Source organism: Eptatretus burgeri, chromosome 1 (genome assembly GCF_056783735.1).
Source record: "Eptatretus burgeri isolate ZD-2024b chromosome 1, Ebu_testis_v1, whole genome shotgun sequence".
Classification (NCBI taxonomy): Eukaryota; Metazoa; Chordata; class Myxini; order Myxiniformes; family Myxinidae; genus Eptatretus; species Eptatretus burgeri.
In genome coordinates this window covers 150,935,270-150,962,653 of record NC_140961.1, presented here as the reverse complement: position 1 = coordinate 150,962,653, position 27,384 = coordinate 150,935,270, and the positions used below count along the sequence as shown (strand labels likewise).

Below are 27,384 nucleotides of genomic sequence, written 5' to 3'. Positions count from 1 at the left end.
CACACACACGCACACGCATACGCATGCACGCACGCGCACACACGATCACACACACACACACACCCACACACACACACACACACACACACACACACACAAACACACACACATATACACATATATGATGTCCGTCAAAAAAGTAGTGTGATTGAGCCTGCTGTGTGCTCCACTTACACAACTTGAATGAATGGGTTGAATCACAGTCTTTCGCAACATTCCAGCAATATATATATGATTGGTAATGCTTGACTGCACTCTTTGTGTAATTTTTTTTTACAGGTCGTTCTTTACACGTTGTCTAATCTGAGCCGTTGCGCTATGAGTCGTGAGCAGAGAGCCAATCTGACGTTTCTTGCCAAGCTTGGCAAAACACCTTTCGAATCCTTCGCAATGCTGCAGCAAGTCTACGGGGAAGAAATGATGTCATGTACACATGCATTTGAAGGGCACATGACGTTCGAAGAGGGACAGGAGGATGAAGATGATCCACGGTCTGGATGACCTTCAACGAGCAGAATAGCAGACAACATCGAGCATGTAAACAGATGGTGCGGCAGATCGTCTACTCATGGTGCAGATGATTGCTGAGTAACTTTTCATCAACAAGGACAATGTCTGGAGCATCATTACTGGAAAACTCGAAATGCGCAATGTGTGCAAAGATGGTCACCAAGCTATTGGCTGAGGACTAGAAACAGCAAAAGGTCACTGTCTTTCAAGACATTATCGAGCACCTCAAGAATGATCTAGACCTCCTCGGGAGAGTCATTACTGGTGTTGAATCGTGGATATTCGTATACGATCCTAAGACCAAATGGCGGAGTCATCAGTAGAAAAGTCCGGCATCACCAAGACCAAAGAAAGCAAGGATGTCGAAGTCGAAGGTCAAGATGATGCTCATGGCGTTTTAAGACATGAAGGGCAATCGTCCACTTCGAGTTTCTACCACAGGGTCAAACACTGAATCAATACGTGTGCAAATCGATCCTCCAGCGCCTCATGAGATCAGTCCGGAACAAGAGGAGGGATCTGTGGGAGAACAATGCCTGGGTGATCCACCATGAAAACGCCCCTGCTCACAGTACCCTGAGCAACCGACAGTTTCTGGCAGAATGGAAAGTGCCAACTCTGGAGCAACCCCCATATTCGCCAGACTTACCTACTTGTGATTTTTTCCTATTCCCCAAGCTCAAAGGGGTGATCAACGGGACTCCATTTCCTGATGCGGAGGCCATCAAAAGGGCCGTGATGACGGAGCTCCGGAGGATTCCAGAAGAAGCCTTCCGGGGGTGCATCGAAGCATGGAAGAAGAGGATGGACAAGTGTGTGAGACTGGAGGGAAACTATTTTGAAGGGGACAAGCTGTTATTTCAATATATTTTTTGGAATAAAATTTCTGTGAAGTCAGTCCCGTTACTTTTTAGATGTATCTCGTATGTAAACACAAATAGACTTAAGTAATAAATTATGTACTGGTAAGTACTTGCAAAAGCTATTTTATCTGAAGTTATGACCTAAACTTCTTAGCAATTTACTGATTTCCCAACTGCCCGGATCATTTGCTGGGCACCGTTTTTCATCGAGGTCTCAATCCTTTCAGTGTGGAGCCTCTCAAAATGGTGAAACCACAACCCCGTTCACCAGTCCATATCAATCGATTACACAACATCAATGGACCCAAAACCTCAAAGTTATGTCCAGACAGTCAGTCAACACAGCAATGCAATATCCTTATTCAAACTTATTTTATAATTGCTTTTATTTAAAGTATCATGACATATGAATAACTTTAATCATACACCACTTTATGATGATAATATATTAAGCGATAACCACATTACCTTGTTGACATGTCCATAACTCAGCACCTTAATCGAACCATGGACTCAAACTGTCATTCAAATATTCAAACTGTCATTAACAACCGATTTTAACATGTTGTTCTCTGTATCCTAGCAACCACCAAATAATTATCTTAATGCTTATTAGCTTCGCCAAGAAAGGTGAAGGAAGTTATGTTTTCACAACTTTCTGTGTTTGTTAATTGCAAAATAAAAGATTTTTCAAGTATATTAGTCAGCCGATTTTGTTATTTGGCCTCTCTGTCTGTCTGTCTGTTTGTCTGTTTGTCGTCTACAGGTCACAATTTTAAACCGATCTTCACAAAACTTCACCACATGGAAGAGATTGTCATAAGGACAAAGCGTCTTGTTTTTGAGTTCAAAAGGTCAACATAGGCCAAGGTCAACAACGGAGGTTATATTTCTAAAATCTTTAATTTCCATCTGATTGACTTGAAATTTGATGTGGATTTATATTTCAGGACCTTCAATTCAACTAGCCAATTATTTTTGAGGTTAACCTCGACCAAAAGGTCAACATAGGCCCCAAGGTCAACAACTAAGGTCGTATTTCTAAAATCATCAATTTTCATCCCAAATACTTGAAATTTTAAGAGGATTTATATTTCAGTTCAATTAATTCAACTACCCATTAGTTTTGAGGTCCACATTGGTCAAAATATCAACATGGGAAGAAGTTCTAAAATTGTCAATTTTTGTTCCATTCATTTGAAATTTGAAGAGGAGTTGCAGATTTTGTCATTGGATTGAAGCACCAAATTATTTTTGAGGTCAAATTTGTACTACCGATTTTGCAAGTGTCGTGCTCTGCATGATGTCTTTATCTTGTCTGTTGTTTGTGTTTGTTTGTATGTCTATGTGCAGGATATCTCAAAAAGTTGTTGATGGTTATGCATGAAATTTTGTGGATGATTTGGGTGTGCGACACAGACGAACTGATTATATTTTGGTGAAAATCCGGATCCGGATCCGGCTACTATAATTATTTCCATGATTCTTCACCATTGAGAGAAAGGGCCAAAAACAATATATAGCACGATATCTCAAAATGTTATGGACGGATTCGGACAAAATGTGGTGGACAAGTTGGATGTGTGACAAGAAAGAATTGATTCAATTTTTGTGAAGATCTGAATTGGATCCGCATCTGATAATTTTTGAAGTGATTCTTCACCATTGAGAGATCGGGCCAAAAACAATATGTAGAATTGTATTTCAAAAATGTATTGTGTCTGATATGTTCTCATGGATTAGGCATTGCATGGTGGAGATATGCTCTCTTCCGAGTGCCCTTCTAGTTTATAATGTATTTTATGAATAATATTTATTTATTTATTTATCTATTTATTTTATTAAATTTTATTTATTCCTTTGTTATTTTATTATTCTTATTTATTTCTTGAAAAACCTTTATTTAATACATCCATATATATGTGTATCGTTACGGCTGTGGAAATTCGCAAGACACCATAAAGGGTCCTTAGATCAGTTATGACACAAAGTTTATGTGCAGATAGGTCCCCACTGTTGTTTAAAGGGATTTTCTTTGTGTTCACCAGGCTGCGACTCTTTGAGATAGCCGTTTTTCTTTATCTGTCATTATTTGAGCCACCATTGCAACAAACCTCCACACAAACAACAACCGCCACCAACTACGCCACAATGTCCACCACGCTCACACAACCTCCGCAACCACCAACGCAACGCAACACCTCACCACCATCTTCACCAATACGCCAGCTTACAAACGCCATCCTTCACGGACCACGGCAGGACGGTTTCCGCGTCGAAAACCGTCCAAGAAGGATTGGCAGAACAAAAGCACTTGTGAAGCCTGTGGGGTTTTTACCACCTGTTATCCCCGCGTTTGGTGTGACGGGAAGGGGGCAGAGCAGCTTGCTGCCGATTGGTGGATGCACAGCGTGAGGCGGTCGGGGTGAGGGAACGCCCCTTTTCGGGAACCTTCTCGAAGGGAGGTGGAGCCGAAAACGGGGAGGAGCGAAGGGCGGAGCCCTGCGCTATATAAGGCGGACCGCACGCGGGGCTCGCTTTCTATGTCGGGGTCGTGTTGGATTCTACTCGCTCCCTTGGTGGACGTCATCCTCTCGCTTCATCTTCGAGCTCTCTCTTGCTGGTCGGGGTCGAGCTCCCTCTCTTGGTTGTCGAGGTCGGGCTCTCTCGTCTTGGCGTTGGCCAACCTGTCGGTGAAGGCGCGGGCCGGTGGCCAGTCCGGGCGACGCCTCAGAGACGCAGACGGGAGGCGCAGCCCTGCCGGCTGTCTGGTGCGAATCTGCTCGTCTGGCGACGGAGGCTGGAGATAACTCTCCGACCACATCATCGCAAAGGCCCGAGAGCAGGCGCGGCTATGCTAGCTGCCGTGGGAACAAGGCATCGCGACCTGCCCACCGTCACACTTCGAGGGGGCAGGTAACCAGCACTGTCTCGCGGGCATTTTCGGTCATCCATGGCCCACGACCATAAAGGTTTACGAAACCTGTCTACCTGCTTGCCTATGGGGAGGGTTTTCCTGTTGTTTTTGCTGCGTTGTATGCATGCTGTGGCGCAGTGTCCTGTTAAGTAACCTGTGTAATTGACTGCTTGTAAATAATTATAGTCGGTCGTATTGCTTTTGCTTCAATGTGCCGGTACATTGCATGACTGCCTTGGCTGTATATATGTGCTTAGTGAATAAATCTCCTTGTGTGCAACGTATCCCGTTCATCGCATCCTCCTTTCACCACATTGAAAGTGCCATCTGGCATCGTGGAATGAGTAGTGGGTTTTGAACACCCGAGTGAAGAAGAATCGGAACCGTCAAGGTCGGCGATAACACGGCTCGGTTATCCCTGTAGCACGGAACGAACCGCTTAAACGGTTCGTGTCCTAACCCGACCTGCGGCGTGGTACACCCCTCGGAAGGTTAAACGCGTGGGTATTTAGGTTTTTCGACATTCGGCTATTCACCCTATTTCGCGCGGTTGGAATGTGGACTGGGTTGTGGTGAGGTTAAAGCCCCACCCGTGACTGCTTCCTGGCAGTAGTTCCAGGAGGGTCACGACTGAATTGTCCGTCCGGTGGGCAACGCGGCTGCCATTAGAGGTACGCGGTCGATCGCACGCCAGGCGGGCCAGAATTCGAAACAATGTGTATGTATGTATGTATGTATATATATATATATATATATATATATATATATATATATATATATATATATATATATATATACATAATAACATTAATTCAATAATTTACCTCACTGAAATAATTAATTCATTATTGTTATTTCAAATGCAATACAAGAGGAATGTCTTTACATGACAACCAACCAAACTTAAATAAATGGTGATGATAGAGTCTAAAGACATTCTTACATGTCCTGATAAAACAATAAGCCAAATATCCATCTGTTTAACATGAAGGAAAAAAAAAATCTCAGCACGTTCGTCAAAATAATTCTTTACTGAACAAATTCTTGCAAATTTAAGTATCCGAGTTGAAAAGACATTCTCACCCATTTTAATTGGTGTATTTGTACATGGAAAGGTATACAATACTACTGGGAAGCTGAAATCATCATCTTTTTGATGTACTCTTGTGCTTTAGCTTTTCTGTGCAACTCCCACCAACACATCCAGATATGCAGCTTCTGTTAAATCATTACCACTCCTGTTGGCAATCAGGCGATATGGATAAATCGTGTGAAGGTGCCTATGAAAAAAATTACAGTATTTGCCCTGTCTGCGATCTGTCCCCACCATACCTCCAAAGGGCGCGAAAGATGCGCCAACAACCCCCTTGTGGTAAAACTACCAAAATCACTAATCACTGCTCACCTTCACTCTTTCATTCCTCTTTTTTTCCCCACCTTTGGAATAAATTCCCTCACTCTATTCAATCTCATTCTTCTCTCCAGGCCTTCAAACAGCTGTCCACCACCAACTCGTATCGTTCTCCATCCAAATCCTCAATATTTTCTTCCACCGTTAATCCACCCCAAACCCTCCTCCTTTACATTCCCTGCTTTCCTTCCTGAAAGTCCCTGTAGCTTCCATCTTGCATACCCCATGTCTCCCTCCCTATCCCCTCTCCCTTCCACAGATCTCATAATGTCTCTGTTCCCAACTGCTTTGTCCTTCCCACTCTGCCCCTATTGTCTCATTCCCCCCTTGCTGTGCGTTGTGTGTTAGCTCTCATAAGAGCCTCGACAATGTGTAAAAAAACAAACAAACAAGAGTTTAAAAAAAGCCTCGTCAATTACTTTGAATAGGGAATCCCTCACTGGGACTAAATCCAAATTTGTACATAAAGTTGAAAAAACAAAAACTTCAACTAATTTGATATTGAGGCATCCAATCCTGTCTAAGAACTCTAAAGAAGAATGAATGCTCCAGACAGTGTTAATACCAGAGTTATACTCAATTTCTCAACATTATTTCCTGAACTGTTCCCTCACATCTCGTAAGCCTGTGTTACAGAGAGCCGACAACTGTTTTGTGGAATACTGCCTGGCACCCGTGATAAACCTGTACTTGTATGCGTTATTTTGAATCTTAGGGATCCAGAAAAGTCGAGGAATACAAAGATTTACCTCCTTACATTTAATGCTGAAATTATTAAGTTAAACTTCCTGATACTCAGAAATAATTTATTGGAGTGACTTATGACAAGAGACTTATGTGCTCGTACCTATACGAGTGAAAGTAACCATATTAATGCCTAACTCTCTTGATAAAAGCTCTTCATCAAGCTTTTTACAAACCACAACAAAATTATTAGCAGTCTTTTACGCTGGAGCTATTATTTAGCTATAACAGTGATCCTGAATGTCTTTCTGAACATACGGTTTGTTTAACACTGGTTTTGACTGACCAAGTGAAAGCAAGCACTGACAACTAAAAAAACTTAATTCAATTATCCAGTCCTTTCACAACTCTGCTTAACCATGCATTAAAACTGTTTACAGATTACTTAAACTTGATGCACATTTTGTTCAAATTTGAAACAGAATCCACAATTGAAGACCAAAAGCAGCTCCAAGGTTAACCTTGTGGTTCCATAAATTTAGCTCCCATAAATAAATTTTCCTTTGTCTATACTAAGAGTTTTAAGAAATTTCTCATAATTGAACAAGGATTGTCCTATGGTCTTTGTGAAAGTGAAATAAACCATCAATGGGATTTGTTCCCTATCTTTATCTGGTAATAAACTCTCCACACACTAGTCTCCCTAAAAATAGAATAAAGCCCAGGTCTATCCACCTGCTTACTGGAAAAATTACAAATTAAGAACTTATGGATCCCATCAACTTTGGGAGTACACTTCTTTCGCAGAACCCTGCGACAAAAAATTTTGATTAAAAACGAGCACATGTCATATGAACCGAATAAACAACAGATAATAGTCTCTAAGACTTGTTTGGAACATGACCTCAGAATAACCAAAAAAATCATGAAAATCCTTTCCTTCATCAAAACATTTACGTTTATCAATTATCTCTGAAATTTCCATTTCTGGACTATACTCCACAATACTGACTACAACACCCATGACTTCTGGGTCTCCTTCTGATTGGATTAGCAAAATACTCATTTCCGAAAATATTACCTTAAGAAACTTACCCACTCCCTTGTACCCTGTCATTAAGGCCCAGAGGATAGATCGCACATAGTGTCCTGAACCAAAAGTCCTCTTTGCGTCCTCGCTCAACATTACACTTCTCTTTATTATCAAAATTATCAACATTAACTGAGTCTATAATTTGAATAGAAATACTACTTAAAGCAAGTCCAACTTCATTGAAATGATGATGGAAATATGTCTTTATACCAGATGATACAGTTGAGTAATTCCATTGAAATGTTGATGTAAACATTGAGAAATAAACGTTGATGTTTATTCTTCAACCATTGATGTAAACATTGATGTTGCTTCTTCACCATTGACAGATGGGGCTAAAAACGACATTGTTTGATATCTCAAAAGGTTATGGATGGATTACGCAGAAACATTGTGGACAGGTTGAGTGTGTGACAAGGAAAAATTGATTAAAGTTTTGTGAAGATTCAAATTTGGATCCGGATACGAGAATGTCAAAAGTGATTCTTTACCATTCTTTAAAATTCTTTAAAAATTCTTTAAAAAGATTCTTTAAAAGCCAAAAACTAAGCATGGCATGATATTATATCTTAAAAAGTTAGGATGAGTTATAACAAAACGAGTTCGAAGAGTTGGTTGGGAAACATCAAGCAGATCCGATTTTCGTCATGGTCTGCATTCATATCTGACCTATCAGTGGGATACAAAATGTAAACAGTTCAGCCTGGTGGAGATATTGTCTCTCCGAAGTGGCGATCCATTTCACCAAGTTTCACTCTTTGAGTGATTTTTCCTCTGCCTGTTTGTCACACGATTTTTGACCACAGTTTTCAAGCAATAATTCTTAATTTTTTTTTATGTATGCATTTCATCAGAAAAGAACAGCAACATTGAATTTTGGTGATGATCCGAATCTGGATCCCGATCTGAGAATTTCTTAAGTGATTCTTCACCTTCGAGAGATAGGACCAAAAAATATATATAGTACAATATCTCAAAAAGTCGTGAATTAAATTTGGACAAAACTTGGTGGACAGATTGGGTGTGTGACAAGTAAGAAACGATTCCATTTTGGTGAAGATCCAAATCTCGATTCGGATACATTAATTTTTCAAGTGATTTTTCACCATTGAGAGATGAGGCTCAAAAGGATATTGCATGACATCTCAAAAAGTTGTAAACGGATTCAGATGAAACTTGGTGAATGAGGTTTTTTGTGACAAGAATGAGTCGATTCGATTTTGGTTAAGGTCAGGATTCATTTCGGACTTTTTAGTGGGATACAAAATATAAACCTCACTGTGGACTGGAGCTGGACGCTGGGTTTGTGTTCGTCGCAGAGGGCCACATGTGAACCAATGGATGGCTTTGTGATCCCAAACTGCTACGAACATCCACTCGGGTGGTCTGGTGCTTCAGTTCACTGCCTCTGCGCCATGGTGGTCAGCACTGCAAACATTCAGAAGTGTTGAAGAGGAGGGAGGGGAGTAGTACAACGTACCAGGGAGAAATGAGAAGAGTTGGGGACATTGAAGGAAGGGTAAATGACAACATATCAGGCCACGGAAGGAAGAAGTTGGCTGTTGTCATAATTTCGGGAGGAGTAAATAATTTCGGGAATGTTCACTCGGGGATTTTGAAAAATAGATATTGGATATTGGGTGAGTGGCTAAAAGCAAAGGATTGTGAGTTAATGTTTTCTAGGATGCACCAAATATTAGAAACTGATATAAAAATTATGAGCAGAGAAAATTTGAGCAAAAATTTGAGAAATTATGAGCAAAAAAAATAGAGGAAATAATTATGAAGTTGAGAATTTTAAATCAGAGTCAGATCGCCAGACATGTACCGTGATTTTGACAGTCTTGCACCCTGCCCTACTCACCAAACTCTTCCTATGGTATCCAAGGCTATCTACACTCATGGCTCACAGACTTCCTCTTCTGTCACAGTCAACGTGTGGCCCGAAATGGAGTTCTCTCATCCCCTCTTCCTGACGAGGCTGGAGTTCCTCAAGGTCGCGTTCTGGGCCCTGTTTTTTTTCTCGTTTTCATCAATGATCTCTCTGACTCTCTGGAAAATCATCTTTATCTCTTTGCAGATGACTCCACCCTCTATTGTTTGATCTGTCATCCCTCAGACTGGCAAGCCGCAGCTTGTTTGCTCTCTGCAGATCTGGATAAAATCACAAACATATCTTCACGTGATAAATCACAAACATGATCACAAACATGATAAAAGCACAAATCCAACACGTGGAACATGTCAATCAATCCTGACAAATCTCACACTCTCACTATGTCTCTCCAAAAGGACCATTTAGAACAACCCCCCCCCCCCGCCCATCCACTTTCTCAACAATCCTCTGGAAGAAGACCTAACTTTAAAGCTTCTGAATCTCACTATCTGCCATGATCTTTCCTGGGAAAGCCACAGTTCCAACCAGGCCTCCAATGCCAGTCACCGACTGGGAATCATCCATCATGCAACATCCTTCTTTGGCCAACCTGAGCTCATGACCACATACAAAGCTTTCGTCTGCAGCCAAATGGAGTACTGGTCTCTCCCTTGGGCTGGTGCTCCTGCCTCTCACCTTTCTTTTCTTCACGCTGTGGAAACACTGGCATTTGGGATCATTGTTATCTCCTGTCATGAGGCTGAGTCGTTGGGCCTCTCACTTTATCACCACAGGCAGCATGGTGGTCTTTCTGTCTTCGACCATGACCTCTCTAATGTGAGAGTTTCTAAGTCTCCGTAGCCAGATAATATGCAACCGAGAGTATTGAGTGAAGTGGCTGAGCAGGTAAGCGAGATGTAAATGGATATTTTCAATAGCTCATTTTCTATGGCTCACAATGGCTCAGGCCAGGTGCCAGAGGATTAGAGAGTTGCAAATGTAACACCATTATTGGCCCCAATGGACTTAGTCTGAAACTGGCACTTTTGGATTTGGTCTCGAATTTCGTGTCCGTGTGTGCGTGTGTGCGTGCATCCACAACTCTATCTCGGACATGTATAAATCAATTTTATGTGTACTTCACACAAAGACAACACATGATAATACATATATGCACTTCATTTCTTTTTTTTTTCGATATCCGATCCAAGATGTCCAACTGGTGGGCATTTTAATTGTAAAAAAAAAAAAACACCTGTGTCGACTACGTCTTCAACAATTTCTCAAAAATGCATTTATTGTCTTGATGAAACTTGGCACACAGATAAAGAATGATGTCTTACACTGGCACGTCATTTTTCTTTGAGCTCACATCCAAGATGGATGTGAGCTCACATCTAACAGCCATTTTAGTTGAAAAAAACCCGATGTTGATCACATCCTCAACCATTTCTCGGATATGAATTTAATAATGTTGTTTAATGCTTAATTTTCAGATAGCAACGCCTAATTTTGGTGGAGATCAGATCTGGATAATATAATTTTTTTAGTGATTCTTCACCAATGAGAGATGGGACTAAAAACGATATTGCATGACCTCTCAAAAATTTTTGGACAGAGTTCTGACAAAACGAGGTGAATGAGTTGTTTCGGAGACAAGAATAAGCTGATTCGATTTTGGTTAAGGTCCGAATTCAGATCCGACCTATCAGTGGGATACAAAACGTAAACCTTTCAGTCTGGCAGAGGCATGTGCTCCACTGAGTGGCGTTCCTTTTCTCCAAGTGTCACTCTGTGAGTGATTTTTCAAAACCTGCAAAAATTGAAGATTTTTTCAAGTAAATTGGTTGGTCATGTGCATTATTATGCCTGTCTGTCTGTTTGCTTAGAAAGTTTTTTTTTTCAAGTATGTTGATCGCTTTCATTTGTTACATGGCAAAATTATTTGTTTTTGACCAGTATGTTTATCGCTTCCTTTTGTTTGTCTGTGTGCTCACCTTTAATCTACTGCAGGTCACAATTTTAAACCGATCTTCACGAAACTTCACAAGATGGTAAAACGCATCAAAAGCAAGAAGTGTGTTGTTATTGAGGTCAAAAAGTCAAAAGGTCAACATAGGCCAAAGGTCAACAAATTTGTCTGATTTCTAAAATCCTCAATTTTCATCTGATTGACTTGAAATTTGAAGAGCATTTATATTTCAGGTCACCGAATTCAACTAGCCAATTATTATTGAGGTCAACATGGACCAAAAGGTCAACATAGGGCAAAGGTCAATAACTTAGTTGGTATTACTAAAGTCCTCAATTTACATCCGATTGACTTCAAATTTGAAGAGGAGATTCATATTTTTTTCATTGATTTCATCCAGCAATTGTTCTTTGAGGTCAAATTAGTTTTATGGATTTTGAAAGTATGGTGCTCTGCACAAATTCTTCTTGTTGGTTTGTCTGTTTGTCAACAGGATATCTCAAAAAGTTGTGGACATAATCAGATGAAGTTTGGTGGAGATCTTGATTATGTGACTTCAACAAAATGATTATATTTTAGTGAAGATCCGTTTCAGGATCTGGTTCTGAGAAATTTTTGACTGATTCTTCACAACTGAGGAATAGGGCTAAAATGACATCGAGCACAATATCTCAAGAAGTTCTGAACAGATTCGGCCAAAACTTAGTGTATGAGTTGGTTAGGTGACAGAAACAAGCTGATGGAATTTTAGTTCAGGTCCGAATCCAGACCTGGCCAAACAGTGGGATACAAAACTTGGACTAATCAGCCTGGCTAAGGTTTGCACCCTACCGAGTGGCCATTCCAGTTATATATTTACTTAAATTATCTTTAAAATTATGAAAACGTAAACGATTTTAAGCTATTGCATGAAATTTTTTGTAGAAGATATAATTGTTCTAATTGCAGTACATTTACATTCAATGATTCCATTTCAATCAATGACCTGCACATTATTATTTTTGAAACAGCTTAAATGAAAGATTCCTTCGATGGCTAATGGCCGTCGTGTTTGCTATAAACGAAGTGAATGATAATCCAATGTTGTTGCCTAACGTGACACTGAAATATGCTGTGTATGATTTTTGTTTTTATAATCCTCACGAAATCAAAACTATAATGAAAATCTTGGGCCCAAACTTTACAACAAGTGGAATTGATGATCGTGGACCACGAGCTCTCATTGGTTCAATTCGGGAGAATTCTGTGTTTTCTTTTCTTCCTGAGGTAAAAGCTATCTTTTGAAATATTATGATAAAATTTTCAAAAAAATGAATAAATGCTGAATGTAATGATGATGTTGCAGGGTTTTATTTTGAAATTTGAATGGTAACCTGTTGTGATTATTAGCCCACGTTTGACTGAGTCTGAAATGCGGGCTCATGGATTTGGTCTCAATTTTAGTGTCCATGTGTGCATGCATCCACAACCATATCTCGGACATTTTCAGACCGATTTTATTTGTACTTGGCATAAAGACAACACAAGACGGTTTGCATATGCACGTCATTTGTTTTTGACATGATATCCAATATGGCTGACTGGTGGCCATTTTAGTTGTAAAAAAAAAAACAAATCCCGGTGCTGAACACGTCTTGAACCATTTATTGGACATGCATTTACCAATCTTGTTCAAACTTGGAACACAGAAGAATGATTGCTTACATATGCAAGCCATTTTTTTTTGAGATCATATCCAAGATGGCAGACTGACAGCCATTTTAGTTGTAAAAAAAAAACAATGTTGAAAAAGTCCTCAAACATTTCTTGGATATGCTTTCACCAATGTTGTTCAAACATGGCACACAGATTACGTATCGTGGATTAGATATGCACGACATTTTTTGTTGGATAACAGATTCCAGATGGCCGGCTGGTGGCCATTTTGTTACATACATGTGCCGCCAACCATTTCTCTGTTTATGCATGGTCCGATTTTGTTCAAACTTGGAACAAGCACAGCACACAATGGCTTACACTTGCCCCTTAATTTATTTTGCAATCTGATTAAAGATGGTCGACTGGTAGACTTGTGGCCATTTTAGTTGTCCATAAAGATGGGCTGGCCCTCTAATTCCATTCAGCAAAATTCTAAAAAAACATAGGCAATGACATTTTATATCTTTTTTACTTGCTTATTATCCTATCTTTCCCTTATTTTTCTTTGATTCCAATCTTCTCATTTGCCATCTCAGTTTCACCTGATTACAATTTTTATTTCCATGCATTATTTCCTTCTTCATTCACTTATTGTGAGAGCATCATGAATAGCAAAAGGTAAATGGCGAAGCTTCTGCTGCATTGGCACCACATCGTGTTCTCTCTTCACTCTGTGTAAAAATCCTTTTACATGACCTAGTGTTGCAGTGATGTTAGTATTAGATGTCTCCAAGCCGATGTTTGATGCACAGAGGTGTGCAACACATTCATTAACAATATTCATTCCAAGAGCAGTGAAGAGGTCCATGCCGAGTATAGGTGTTCCAGAAGGCACAATGAAAAAATCAGTAAGCACAGAAACATGGTTGTGTTGCACCACTACCTCGAAGACAATTAACTACAGTGATCGTGTTTCCCTCCCTGTTGCCTATTGTAAATAAATAACTGTTAAATGTTCCAGTTCATTGCCTGTGTTTTCTTTCATTGACCCAGTATGGTTTGGGCTTGAGAATTAGTGAGGCCGCTTTTTCCATAAATTGCTATTTGGACAGGCAGGTTTTGTTAATTCCCGCTCGGTTATGCCAGACCCGAGTCGGTAACAGCGACTCAGTTCGGACGAAGCCTGCCGAGGGTGTGGCTTCCCCAGTAGTTAGACGGCGTGGTTACTTAGGTAAATTGGAATAGACAAATAAACGCTACCCCACGCCGTCGAAATATTGGCGACCATGGTCGATTAAGCGACCCGTTGGCTTCAGAGTTATCCGGAGCGACGACCTTCAATTCCGGGTGTTCTGTGGGAGACGGCCCAACTGCTCCATCTAGCGGTCGTTCACTGCCCCCAAACCCGGCTCCGCAACAATAGTTCTGGTGAGCTTATGGGATAACACATAATCCATCCATCCATAAACATGTGCAACTTCTGTGAAACTACGCACACGATTTTCATGAAACTTGACAACAACCTTACTCAGCCATGATGTACCAATATTTGTTCCTAGCATTCAACAAATAGGGCCCAAATGGAGTCTACTGGGGGGGTACCCCATAAAATCACTATTTGCTTTATTCTCAGAAACTACACACACAATTTTGATCAAACTTCACTGCAACCTTCAACACCCATGATGTTCAAAACTTTGCTCACAACATTTTAAAAATTGGTGTCGAAGGGGGGTTTTCCCCAAAAAATCTGCCTTTGTTTCTTCTCCAAAACAACACACACAATTTTTATTTAACTTTACAACAGCCTTTATCACCTGTGATGCACCAAAGTTTGTTGACACCATTAAAAAAAATTAAGGTCTGAGGCGGTGTATGTGGGGTTGTCCCATCAAATAGGTATTTTCTTTCTTCTCAGAAACTACACACACAATTCAAATATAACTGCACCAAAACCTCTATCACCTGTGATGTAGCAAAATTTGTTGACGACATAAAAAGTTCGAAGTCTTAGTGGGTGTATGGGTGGGTGGCCCACTAAAATATGTATTCACTTTCTTCTCCAAACCGACACTCAATTTCGATGAAATTTGACTGCAACTTTCTTCACCCGTGACATATCAAAGTTTGTTCACACTATTTTAAAAAATTGGGGTCGAAGTGGGTTTGCAGGGGGTGGGGGGATTGCTCCCTAAATTTGGTATTTGTTATGACATTGGTTCATTGGTAGCTTTTGCAGATTCCGTCCCGTGTTGACTCCCTCCTCATTATCATTATTCAACCAGGTGAGCTCCCAGGGGTATTGCCCCAATTCTTTTATTTTCTTTGAGGTAGTTGAACTTTGATTTGCTTTTTGCACTATACTCGGATCGGATGATTGTATTGGTGGCATTCTCCATAACTTGGGATTTGTTTTGTGCCTAGTGTTGTAAGGGAGTCTATTTTATTAAGAATTTAATAATTTTCCTGTTATTGCCTGCAGTACAATCCAAGTGAGATCCAGTGGGCTGTAAATCTGCTGACCCAATACCGATGCAAATGTGTATTCAGCAGAGCCCTTTGTAAACATATAATGCATATGTACGAGCGGATAACCCAGATGCACCAGACCGTTGTAAAGGAATTAGTGTTCAATAGAGTATAAAATAATTAAGGGGTTTGACAGGAAAGTCTGTTGACAGCATAATGGCAGAGACCAATTGAAAATCCACGGAATGTAAAATGTGACTTAATTTGAGTCCTCAACCCATTTCTTCTGCAACTCCACATCCCTCCCCACTTGCCAACTCCAATTCCGCATCCCTCCCCCACGACATCCCAACTCAAACTCCGCTTCCTGCTCCCCTCCTTCTCAAGGATTGAAACACTGATTAGACCTGTTGCGGCTGTGAGCTAAAAAGGAAGGTATCACTCTGGTTTCTAGTTTTTCATTGTTTTTGTCTATTTTGGTTTTCATTATTTTCATCCATTTGTACTCCTAATAATTCCAATTGTTTGTGGTGTTATATTAGGACAACATGAAAGGCTCTGGGACGTCGAGCTTTCCATCATTTTGCTTTCCATCATTAATATAACCAGGTGTTGGCTGAGCAGTAAGGATGGTGGCTTGGGATCCTCAGGTCCTGACTTCAAGACCTGTTGGCTGCTGAATTAACACCAGGGGGTTGACTCAGCCTGTCATCCTTCAGAGGTCGGCAAAATGAGGACCAGTGCAGCAGCCAAAAAGGCTGCACACAATGGCGAGGGATATCAATGGATTCATTAAATCTGGTATTGGTGTGGCACAGACATGATGGGCTGAATGGCCTCCCCCTGCACAAAATTTACTTGTAATCAACAAATTTTGCATTCTCTAGCCTCCAGGATTCTGTGTACAGTCAATGTTCACTTACAATCATGTCGTGTAAATAAAAGAAATAGTGGCAATACCCCTGGCACTCAACTGGTGGAATGATGATACTGAGGAGGAAGTCAACATTATCCCTGACAATATCTGCTGTTCTTTTTTCCGCACCAATCGGTTCTTCTGACAATATGCTTGGCAAAGTGGACATCTCCTTGGCTGGTATCAGAGAAACAACTCGGTGCCGTCGAGTCTGGCATTTCACTCAAGCCAACTGGCAGGGTCTTCAAGCAGCCATCAATGTTCTCGACTGGTCACCCATCGCTACTTTCTCCAACATGAACTCATCTGGGCAAAGCTTTCAAAGAAACTTGCTCTCTCTCATACACAGATTTATCCCTTCTTGTCTTCAGTTGTTCTTCCCTTCCTCCTGCCCATAGTTCACTGAAAATTGTAGCGAGGCAGTTGTTCTGAAACAACTTGCCTTTGCCTCATGCAAAGCAAACCCAACTGATAGTATAGGCTCTGGGGGGGGGTGTTTGTGCACATGACTCTTTTAGAGCATCACCCTATTTTTTTTGGTTCTATATGCCAAGACATTCAAAAAAAGTTTGGGTAACACCTCCAGATCAAGTACATTTTCTCTGTAGGGTCCATTTTGGATTCGCAGTTGGCTACAAGCAAATTATAATTGAAACAAAATGCCCATATTGGGTTTAGATGGAATAAATCATGAGTAAACATCCATAAAGTATTAATTTTTATTTACTTCAATTATGAATGCATTGCTTAATACATTTTAGCATGATTTATTGTCTTAAAACTTGGCTCATAGTAGAAAATGACCATATTTTACGTAATTTTAGTCAAAAATTGTCAAATATAGCATTCAACTTGAAAGTACCTCAAAGTTTGATGGTCTCAGAATGACTTAATATTTAAGTAGAGCTATAAAATTTGGCCAAAAAGTTTCATTATTAAGTTCTCTGAGCAATTCAATTTTCATATTATCATAATGGAGCTATATGTGATGACCATAGAGATCTTTGTAAACAAATGTCACCCCTACCCCCAAATGGCCACTTTTATGGAATTTCATCAAATGATGATATCTCCTCAACGAAATGGCATGGGAAGTTGATTTTTTTTGTTCTAAATATAAGTTATTGGCCCCAAGGAATTCATTGACAAAATTTTTGTAGTTTTGTAGTTGATCTACTTTGCATAATTCCAAAATTGCTGCCAATATATTGAAAAAAACTCATTGTAAACCAAAGTCACCGCTGCCCACAAATGGCCACTTTTACGGTATTTCATCAAATGATGATTTCCACTCAACTAAACGGCATGGGAAGTTGATTTTTGATACAACATGTTTATATAGGTTTTTGACCACAAGAAATTCATTGGTTACATTTTTGGAGTTTTTGGAGTTGATCTACTTATTAATAATTCCAAAATTTTTGCCAAAATATTGAAAATTCGGAATACAGAACAATATTGAAGATGAAACTCTAACTTAATATCCTTCCCACTCCCTCCAGCCTATCTATTAAAACAAGTCAAAAGCAATATTAATTTTAAAATTTTAATGTTGACACATTGAAATAATTTCTGGTTCATGCACAACCATTAATACAGTGGTGCACATACATCAATACTATAAGTTACATAAACATTGCTACCAAATAGCTCAATGTGTTCCTGACTTGTTGATATATTTTATTGAATTATCACTCATCCAGCATTCAAGGTAACTTGTTCTAAATGCTACATTACATATGCCACATACCGCTAGTACTAATATTATTACACAAACAACATAATTTTCTTCATACATACATGTACCTGGATAGTTTTCTAGAAAACTACAGCAAACATACTGCATTCTAATACTAGTAACATGGACATTACGATAAAGTAGCTCACAAAGTCGAGGTAATATTTTTCTTATGTGTTGTTGATACATTTTCTTGAATTATCACTCATCCAACATTCAAGATTTATAACATTTTCTAAGTACTACACTACCTACGCTACATACTGCTGGAACCAATATTGCGACAAACACTACATAATACACATAAATTATTCTTTGATATTTCATTTACAACTTTTGACCATTATATTTACTTAAAATCAATGGTGACCATTAAAATCTTACCTTTTGTTTGCAGCATTGTTTTCTCTTCTTTTTCTTGAGAATCCAGTTGCCAAGAGGAAGTGACATCAGAGTTAACCTGACTGTGACATCATAGTTACCTCACTTAGGTATCCCCAAAAATGACATCGTAGACTTTCATATCCCTGTAATTTACTTTAAAATGGTCTGAGGGCTTAGGTATGTATTAAACACTAATAGGAAATCACATTTGGGGCATCATTTGTTCACCTGATATTTGACCTTGAGTGAAGGATTCAAGGTCAGATAGACTCTCAACAGTGTTCCCTTTGTATAAAAAAATGTCCTTATCTTTCTAAAAAAAATGGTCTGATGGCTCGGTTACATATATGTTTTATGAATAAATGGGAAACAACATATGAAATCTTTTGCTGACATGGTGGTTGGCCTTGAACAATGGGGTCAAGGTCAACTGGACCCTAACAGCATTGTCATTATAGTATGACCTTTATTGAGGAAAAGCCCATATCATTCCAAACATTGTGTGATGGCTAGAAATAAAATATGGAAATCTTTTGGTGCTTGACCTTGCCCCGGTATGTGGTTGTGCCCCAAGTTCCCCTACATCTAATTAAGATGAGTTTCTCAATATAGTCTCTGTAGGATTGAAGCATATGCACATCACTGTTTTCGACCATTAGTTAAAGCTTCAATGTTAAATCATGTCTACTTTTCATTATTTTGGCAGTCATTTTGAGGAAAATCTTGGGATTATGCTAATGAGATCAGCTAAAAAATACAAATATGTTACCAATGAATTCCTTGGGGTCAATAACCTATATTTAGTATAAAAATTAATGTTCCATGGCATTTAATGAAGGAGATATCATTTGATGAAATACCGCAAAAGTGGCCATTTGGGGGTCGGGGTGACTTTGGTTTACAATGAGCTCTGTGGTCATCAAACATAGCCTCATTGTGAGAATATGAAAATTGAATTTCTTCGAGAACTTAAAAATGAAACTTTTGGCCAAATTTTATAGCTCTACTTACAATATTAAGACATTCAGAGACCATCAAACTTTGAGCTACTTTCAAGTTGAAAGCTATTTTTGACTATTTTTGACTAAAATTACATAAAATATGGTCATTTTCTACTGTGAACCAAGTTTCAAGAGAATAAATCACGCTGAAATGTGTTAAGCAATGCATAAGTAATTGAAGTAAATCAAAATGAATAATTTATGGATGCTTAATAATGATTTATTCCATCTAACCCCAATACGGGCATTTTGGGTCAATTATGCTTTGTTGGTAACCAAATGCGAATGGAAGATGGACCCCACAGAGAAAACGTAATTGATCTGGATGTGTTACCCAAACTTTTTTTGAAAGACTTGGCATATAGAACAAAAAAAAATAGGGTGATGCTCCAAAAGAGTCATGGACACAAACACCCACCCCCTCCCCCTCCACGCCCCCCTAGAGCCAGGAGTATGAGGGTAATCTCAGGTCCTTCCAAACAGCTCAGAACAAATGTGTATTTACCCTCAGGAGAGCCAGAAAACATCATCTTTCGAAGCTCAAGTCTGAACTCTCCAACCTCTCTCCCTCCTCCAAATCCTGGTGGTGTTTAATCAAATCTGTTTCTGGTGTATGTTCCCCCTCCATCCCCTCCCTTAACTCAAATGTCTGCACTGCTAATACCACACATGAAAAGGCTGAATGTCTAAACTCGGTATTTGCATCGAAATATTGTGTCCAAAACCCATCGCTTTCTGTACCCAGCTTACTCAGTCACACCCAACTGTCCCTGGACTCTGTGCCCTTTTCTCCTGACAATGTGGAGAGCGTGCTGTCAAACCTCGACTCAGATTCTGCAACCGGTCCAGACGGCATCAGCACACTTGTCCTAAAAACCTGCTCCTCTGTGCTTGTGAACACTCTCTCTGTTATAATCACCCTCTCATTTGCTCATTGTCATCTGTCATCTGCTTGGAAATCAGAAAATATTCCTGCCCTGCATAAAAAAGTTGCAAAAACAGATCCCTGCAACTAAAGACCAATCAGCCTTCTCCCAATCATCAGCAAGGTCATGGAATCCATCATCGCTTCAGACATTAAATCCTTCCTCTTCTCCAATGGCCTGATTTCTGATCATGACTTTGGTTTCAGACCACATCCCACTATCCTGGATATGCTGCTTCTGCTCTCCCATCAATGGATGGAGGTCCTCAATGCCAGACATGACATCAGAGCCATATCCCAAGACATATCACGGGCTTTTGACACGGTCAGGCATGATGCCCTGCTCACAAAACTCTCCTCCTATGGTATCCAAGGCAAACTCCACTCATGGCTAGCAGACTTCCTCTCCTTTCACAGTCAATGTGTGGCCCTAAATGGAGTTCTTTCATCCCCTCTTCCTGTGCAGGCTGGAATTCTTCAAGGTTGCGTTCTGGGCCCTGTTCTTTTTCTGGTTTTCATCAATGATCTCTCCGACTCTCTGGAAAATCCTCTCTATATCTTTGCTGATTACTCCACCTCTGCTGTACCATCTGACATCCCTCAGACCGGCAAGCAGCAGCTTCTTCACTCTCAGCAGATCTGGTTAAAATCACAAACGGGTTCAACACGTGGAACATGTCTTTCAATCTGGACAAATCTAACACTCTCACTTTGTCTCTCTGAAAGCACCGTTTGGCAACCCCCCCCCCCATCCACTTTCTCAACATCCTTTCTTTCAAGCTTCTGGGTCTCACTATTTGCCATGATCTTTCCTGGGAAAGCCAAATTTCCAACCTGGCCTCCAAAGCCAGTCGCGACTGGGACTTCTCCATCGTGCAAAGTTCTTCATCGGCCCACCTGAGCTCCTGACCACATACAAAGCTTTCATCCACAGCCTGAAGAAGTACCGCTCTCCCATCTGGGCTGGTACTCCTGCCTCCCACCTTTCTCGGCTTCACGCTGTGGAAACCAAGGCATTTCAGATCATTGGCATCTCCAGCGATGAAGCCGAGGCTTTGGGCCTCGCACTCTCTCACCGCTTCCAGGTTGCTGGTCTTTCTGTCTTCCATCATCTCTTCTCTGGTCTCGCCCCCACTGCTGTGTCTGAGATTTGTCCTCACCATATTTCCACAGGGCGCTCAAGATCCGCCAACAACCCTCTTCTGGTAAAACTACCAAAATCACGAATCACTGCTCACATTCATTCTTTCATTCCTCTTTTTCCCCGCCTTTCGAATAAATTCCCTCACTCCATTCAATCCCATTCTTCCCTCCAGGCCTTCAAAACTGCTGTTCACCACCACCTCTTATCATCCCCCATCCAAATCCTCGATCTTTTCTACCCCAGTTAATCCACCCCAAAACTTTCTCCTTCCAATTCCCAGCTTTCTTTGCTGAAAGTCAATGTAATGTCCATCTTGTATACCCCACGTTCCCCACCCCATCCCTCTCCCTTCCACAGATCTCCTAATGTCTCTGTTCCCCACTGTTTTGTTCTTCCCACTCCCACCCCTCTTGTTTCATGCCCCCTTGCTGTGCATTGCGTGTTAGCTCTCACACGAGCTTCGACAATGTATACAAAAAAGAAAATCTGCTTAAGCAGCACCCAGTGCAGTCGGGCTTTAAACCAGAGGTCAACAATTGACTGTATCCTTCCTCTTTGGGTCCTCACTGAACACAGACGAGAGTTTTGGCAGGGGAAGCCCAAAGCCGATGTTGATCTTGGCATACATTCAAATCAGTGAATCAGGATGCACTCTGGAAGATTGTTAGTCTTCATGGGGTGCCACCAAAACTGATTGAGCTCATTTCTGAACTCTGTTGTGGTGGAGAGAGAGTGTGCAGTGAGGTATGGTGGTTCCATCTCCGACTTATTTCCATCTGTTACTGGAGTTTGTCAGGGGGGGGGGTGTACTGGCCCACACACTTTTCAACACTTGCTTGGACTGGATTCTGGGGATAAATTTGGAGACATCAAGCAGTGGTGTATCATTTGGGAATGTCAAGATCTCTGACGATGACTTTGTCGATGATGCAATCATCCTTGTGGAGACGTTGGATATCCTTACCGGGGCCATAAAATCACTGAATGAGGAGGTGGAACTTCTGGGATTACAGATTTCTTGGATTAAAACTAAGATCAGGCAAATATTGACATCTTGGATGCTGCTGTCATCTCTGCTCCTGTTTGTGGTGAGGATGTTGAGGTCATGGAAGGATTCACTTACCTTGGCAATGATATCCTGCTCACCATATTCTCTCAGAGTGAGAGCCTTATGAGCCAATGGGTGGACCACATGGTCCGTGGTTGCAGCAGGGTTTGGCATTTCAATGAAATGGTGATGGGCAAGCAATCTACTTGGGGGGTGGTCAGACAGAGGCCCCTGGAGTACCTGCAGAAAGTGGATGCAGTAACGTGCTGCTCCAGTGCATGCTGCCATACTTGACCTGACCTGATTCTGTGTGGGTAGAGAATAGAAATTGGAAAAACATAAATGTGAAAAAATAAATGTGAATACTTTTTAATGTTAACATTTTATCCTGATATCGTGTCCTCCTTCTGGTGAATAACAATTTGATGAATCAGAAAAAGTGCCATTGTAAATTAATATCCCTACTTTCTTTTTTCAGGTGGACTTTTGGTTTACTTGCAAATGTTACAGTGACAAAAAACGTTTTCCTTCATTTTTCCGCACAATTCCGAGTGATGCCTATCAATCTGCTGCATTGGCAAGGATAGCTACATTATTTGGATGGAGTTATATTGGAGTAATTGAAGGGGTTAATCAATATGGGAAGTTTGGAGTAGCACAGTTTATTGAAGAAGTGCATAATGCAGGCGTGTGTATTGCTTTTTATCAGAAGTTGTATTTTGATGAGAAATTCCACAATGAATTAGGTAAGTACTATGTTCGTGGTGTTCACCCAAAAGGTAGAGTGGAGATAATTGTAGTCATAACAAAGGAAGGGAAGATTATTTTTAGGAGAGGTGGGGGAGTTTGGTTTTTGTTTCAACATTGTTATGTTTGTGAAAGTAAACAAATGATTAACTAAACTACAGGAACTATGGATTTGCATAAACTTTGGAATGGAAACAAGAAAAAGAGAAATCAGAGATTGCACACCCGAACCAGGACTTGTTTTGTGTTGTGTTTGTGTAGTTTTGTGTGGTGTATTTTGTGTGGTGTTTGTGTACTTGTGTAGTATGCAATTAATAAGAGACATAACTAGAACTGCCACTTTATAACTGCTGGCAGTGATGACTGTGTACCAGGACATCCCACTTTGATGCAACCCCGCTTTGATTGGACACTTGACTCTGACCCATGATGTTTGTTTTTATTATTATTCAATTGAATTCAGAATGGGATTAAAATAAATTAAATTCAAATATCATGGAAGAACAAATCTGTACAGTCCTGCATTGAAGTAATCATAAGGAACCCAAAGAAGCAAAAAGCAAAGATGAAGTCATCAGGAGGAACCTGGATAGGATTCACATTTCATTTGCATCTCCCATACTGTCAAACCCATCCAGGCACAGCCAAGTGAGCCTTAATAAAAACAACAAAAAAACAAATGAGCCTAGATCAAAAATATTTGAATACTTCTGGCTGCCAGAACATGTGTCCGATCAAGTTGAAATTTGAAACCTGTATTCCACATAACTACATGATCATAATTGTGAAGTTTCACTTCAATCGATTTAACTGTTCCAGAAAAAAACATTATTTAATATTTTTGTTAAATCCAATATGGTTGTCAAACTATGTAACCTTTCAATTATTCCTTAACAAACTTGTACACCCAAGGCTTTGGGAACAATTGTATGAAGTTTCCTCTCAATCTGTCCAGCCATTCTGGAGAAGGATTTTTTTTTACTAGGTTTTAGGGTAATTCCAACATGGCTGCCAAACCATGTGAACTCTGACATCATATTTGTGAGCCTTTTGTTCCTCATGGATATTCAGATATGCAGGTAAATTTTCACTTCGATCTGTTCAGCTACTTCGGAGAAGAATTTTGAAGGATTTTTTGGAAAAAAAAATACAATATGGCCGTCAAATCACGTGACTGATGACGTCATCATTTTCTTCTGTGGACGATTGTAATCCTAGATAACCCTCAAATTTTTTTTCATACTGATCAGATGTCGCGTTCTACATATACAATTATGACGTCATAATGATAGCACATATGACATCATTAAAAAATTCCTTTATTCTGCATGAGGAATTGTTGCTATGTGCCAAGTTCAATATTTTCCTTGGTGCGGTTTCAGAGATAGAGGTCCAAAGTTTTTGGTTTTTCAACATGGCTGCCACACCATGTGACATATGACGTCATCTTTACTGTAATTCACCAAATCTCCATCCGTCCGTCCATCTGTCTGTTCCCAGGTACCGCAAAAACGGCTGAACCGATCGCAACTATTTTTTGGATGTGTAATGCAGGGAACACTTGGAGTGAAATAGGCATAAATATAATAACATGACCCCCTTGATGGCTCCGTAGGGAGTGGGTGCTTCTATTCTTACTATAATTCACCGTCCGTCCGTCCATCTGTTCCCAGGTACCGCAAAAACGGCTGAACTAATCGCAACCATTTTTGGGTGTGTAATCCTGGGACCCTTTGGAGAAAAATAGGCATCTATATATTAATATATATATTAATACTGAAGGAATAATTTTGTGCTCCTCCTAGCGGTCACGTCACGTTTTTCTCAGTACTGTGACCTGGACTGAAAGAAACTTCTTACCTGTAAGAGTGTATCGCACATAGTGGCAATAGTCAACCTTCAACTCTGAAGCGTCTATATATTAATACTGAAGGACCTATTTTGTGCTACTCCTAGCGGTCACGTCACGTTTTTCTCCGTACTGTGACCTGAGAAGTTTTGACACGGTGTACGTCAAAGTAGACACGTGCACAAATCAGGGGACTTCTTCACAAGGAATAGTGTACAGCAAAAATGTCGTGTACAACGACGTTTTGTAGGCCTCATTAGGTAAGGCCATGGAGTACATCGACTGGGATCCGGCTCTTACGAGAGCCGCCACTGGTTGTCATATTGGTCTCATGGAACGGAATCCGTCTGTGACAGGGTTTCGGCTAGTAAATATAATAACATGACCCCCTTGACTGCTCACATAGGGAGCAGGTGCTTCGAGTAATTATCAAAACACTCTTCATGAATAGTCGCTCCTGTGGTGAAAATTTTTTCTTTATCTGACAAGCTGTTGCAGAGAAAAACATAAAATTTATATGCAGAAAAACAGACAGAAAAACAAACAAACACCCAAATGCAATACCGTCTCCTTCGGCGAGGATAATAATAAAGCAGAACATTATGTTTTCTGTTCATGTAAATCAAAAGATTATGAAAGACTAGTAATTACAGAAATGGATCAACTATTTTGTATACATGGTCAAAGCTCATGGAAAAGGTGGAACATTGAACGGATCAGGACGTAACATCATAAAAGAAACAGCAGAAGGAGAAGTGGGAAATGTCAACAGTACGACGAAGGGAGAAAATAGATGGTGATGGACAAACAAGGTATGTGAGTAGCAATGAGGGGTAGGGGACAACGCAAGGGGCGGATAAGGTGGATAGAGAAGCAAGATTTGTGGAAGTGTGGGGTTTGCTTAACAGTGTATAAAAGATCATGGTTTTGAACGGGGGATTATCTTAGATGGTGGCGAACAACTTTCGTGAAGACCTGGAGGGAAGAATGAGATTGAAGAGAATGTGGAAGTTGGTTCCACAGGTTGGAGGAAAGACGAACAAAAGAGTGGATGTGAGCTGTGATTCTCGAATTTGAAAGTTGGAGAAAGCACTGCCAGTAAAATATTTCGTTAAAAAGAAAAGGTCGTTGCTGATTCAGGGAACACAGAGAATGGAGGAAGATTATATAAGGTGTGATTAGTGAATGATGTGAGTTGTATTGGCACTACAGCAAGTGCAACGGTAACACAGAGGATGTCATGGCAGAAAATATATCGACATGTAGGTGCCCTATTTGTTGTTTTATGGTGTATACCTCAATAAGATAGGAGACAGAATGATAACTTTATCTATCATAATAAATGTCAGTGTGTTTCAGTCTGTCCGTCAATCCATCCATCTCCTCCATAACTCCTAAAACCATGAATCCTCGAAGCCCCAAACTTTGCATGCATACGAAGGAACTCCAACGTGGTGCATGATTGAAAATTGGGTGGTTGGGTAAGTTTAAATACCCTTTTAGTAGATAATTTAGAGGGTGATTATCACCACACACACAAAAGGAATAACCTTTCAAAGATGGTGGCATGCCATATTTGTCAGTCTCTCAGTTTGCGAGAGTGTTAAGCTGCATTTTTTATTTTTTTGGGGGTTGCTCAACAATGCCTTGATTTAGAACAGGCCACACCGTTTTTTTTTTTAAAATAAAGTTTTTTTCACTTTCCTCACTTATATCACCAAATGCCTGATCAGCATACCTTCAAATCGCTGGATACATTACAAATTGCAATGCTTATATACACCGGAAGACAGCAGTGTTTGTGGTTTAATTAATTTTCGCATATTCTCTATCCTTCACAATCTCTTAAACTTAGCTGTATTACAAAAGGTAAGCTCCAGAAATGAACTTAGCAGCAGTTCCGACTGATAAAAAAAGTGTTCATTTGTCCAATTTGGACATTGCTTGGGCGTCTCCTGGAGGTGTTTAATATGACAGATTGGCCATCATTAATTGTTTGCCAAGCAAGCCTTTTCTTATCAATTGTTTTGTTGGAGTGCTTCCCTGTGTGCTTAAGCCGCTTGGTGAGTGCTCCAGAACATTCACACTGTCACTGGAAATGGGCAATTTTATTTTAAAGAACATTTCCCCTTTTTGTATGATTTTCTTTCATTTTATGACCTGTCACTTCAGCATAAATAAATACAGATGAAAAAAATC

The 27,384-nt window shown here is 40.2% G+C and overlaps 1 protein-coding gene and 2 long non-coding RNA genes across 5 annotated transcripts in view; 2 read left to right on the top strand and 1 right to left on the bottom strand.

The window, feature by feature from the left end:
- Positions 1 to 4,995, top strand: part of LOC147035748 (uncharacterized) — a 56,383-nt gene extending 51,388 nt beyond the window's left edge. Inside the window, exons 6-7 of one of the 2 annotated variants that reach the window (XR_015049541.1) lie at positions 280 to 1,322; positions 3,422 to 4,995. This is a non-coding gene — a long non-coding RNA (uncharacterized LOC147035748). Of the gene's footprint in view, positions 1 to 279; positions 1,323 to 3,421 lie in introns of those variants that run through there. The other variant, XR_015049540.1, reaches the window with a different exon arrangement.
- Positions 1 to 27,384, bottom strand: part of LOC147035746 (uncharacterized) — a 137,341-nt gene that overhangs the window by 21,394 nt on the left and 88,563 nt on the right. The window contains exon 2 of the long non-coding RNA XR_015049542.1: positions 8,758 to 8,906. This is a non-coding gene — a long non-coding RNA (uncharacterized LOC147035746). The remainder of the gene's footprint in view (positions 1 to 8,757; positions 8,907 to 27,384) is intronic.
- LOC147035745 (extracellular calcium-sensing receptor-like) overlaps positions 8,893 to 27,384 on the top strand; it is a 145,062-nt gene continuing 126,570 nt past the window's right edge. For both annotated transcript variants that reach the window (XM_085847225.1, XM_085847215.1), the window contains exons 1-2: positions 8,893 to 12,592; positions 23,068 to 23,335. In XM_085847225.1, coding sequence (XP_085703351.1) covers positions 12,365 to 12,592; positions 23,068 to 23,335 — 496 coding nt within the window. In that variant the 5' untranslated portion in view covers positions 8,893 to 12,364. The remainder of the gene's footprint in view (positions 12,593 to 23,067; positions 23,336 to 27,384) is intronic.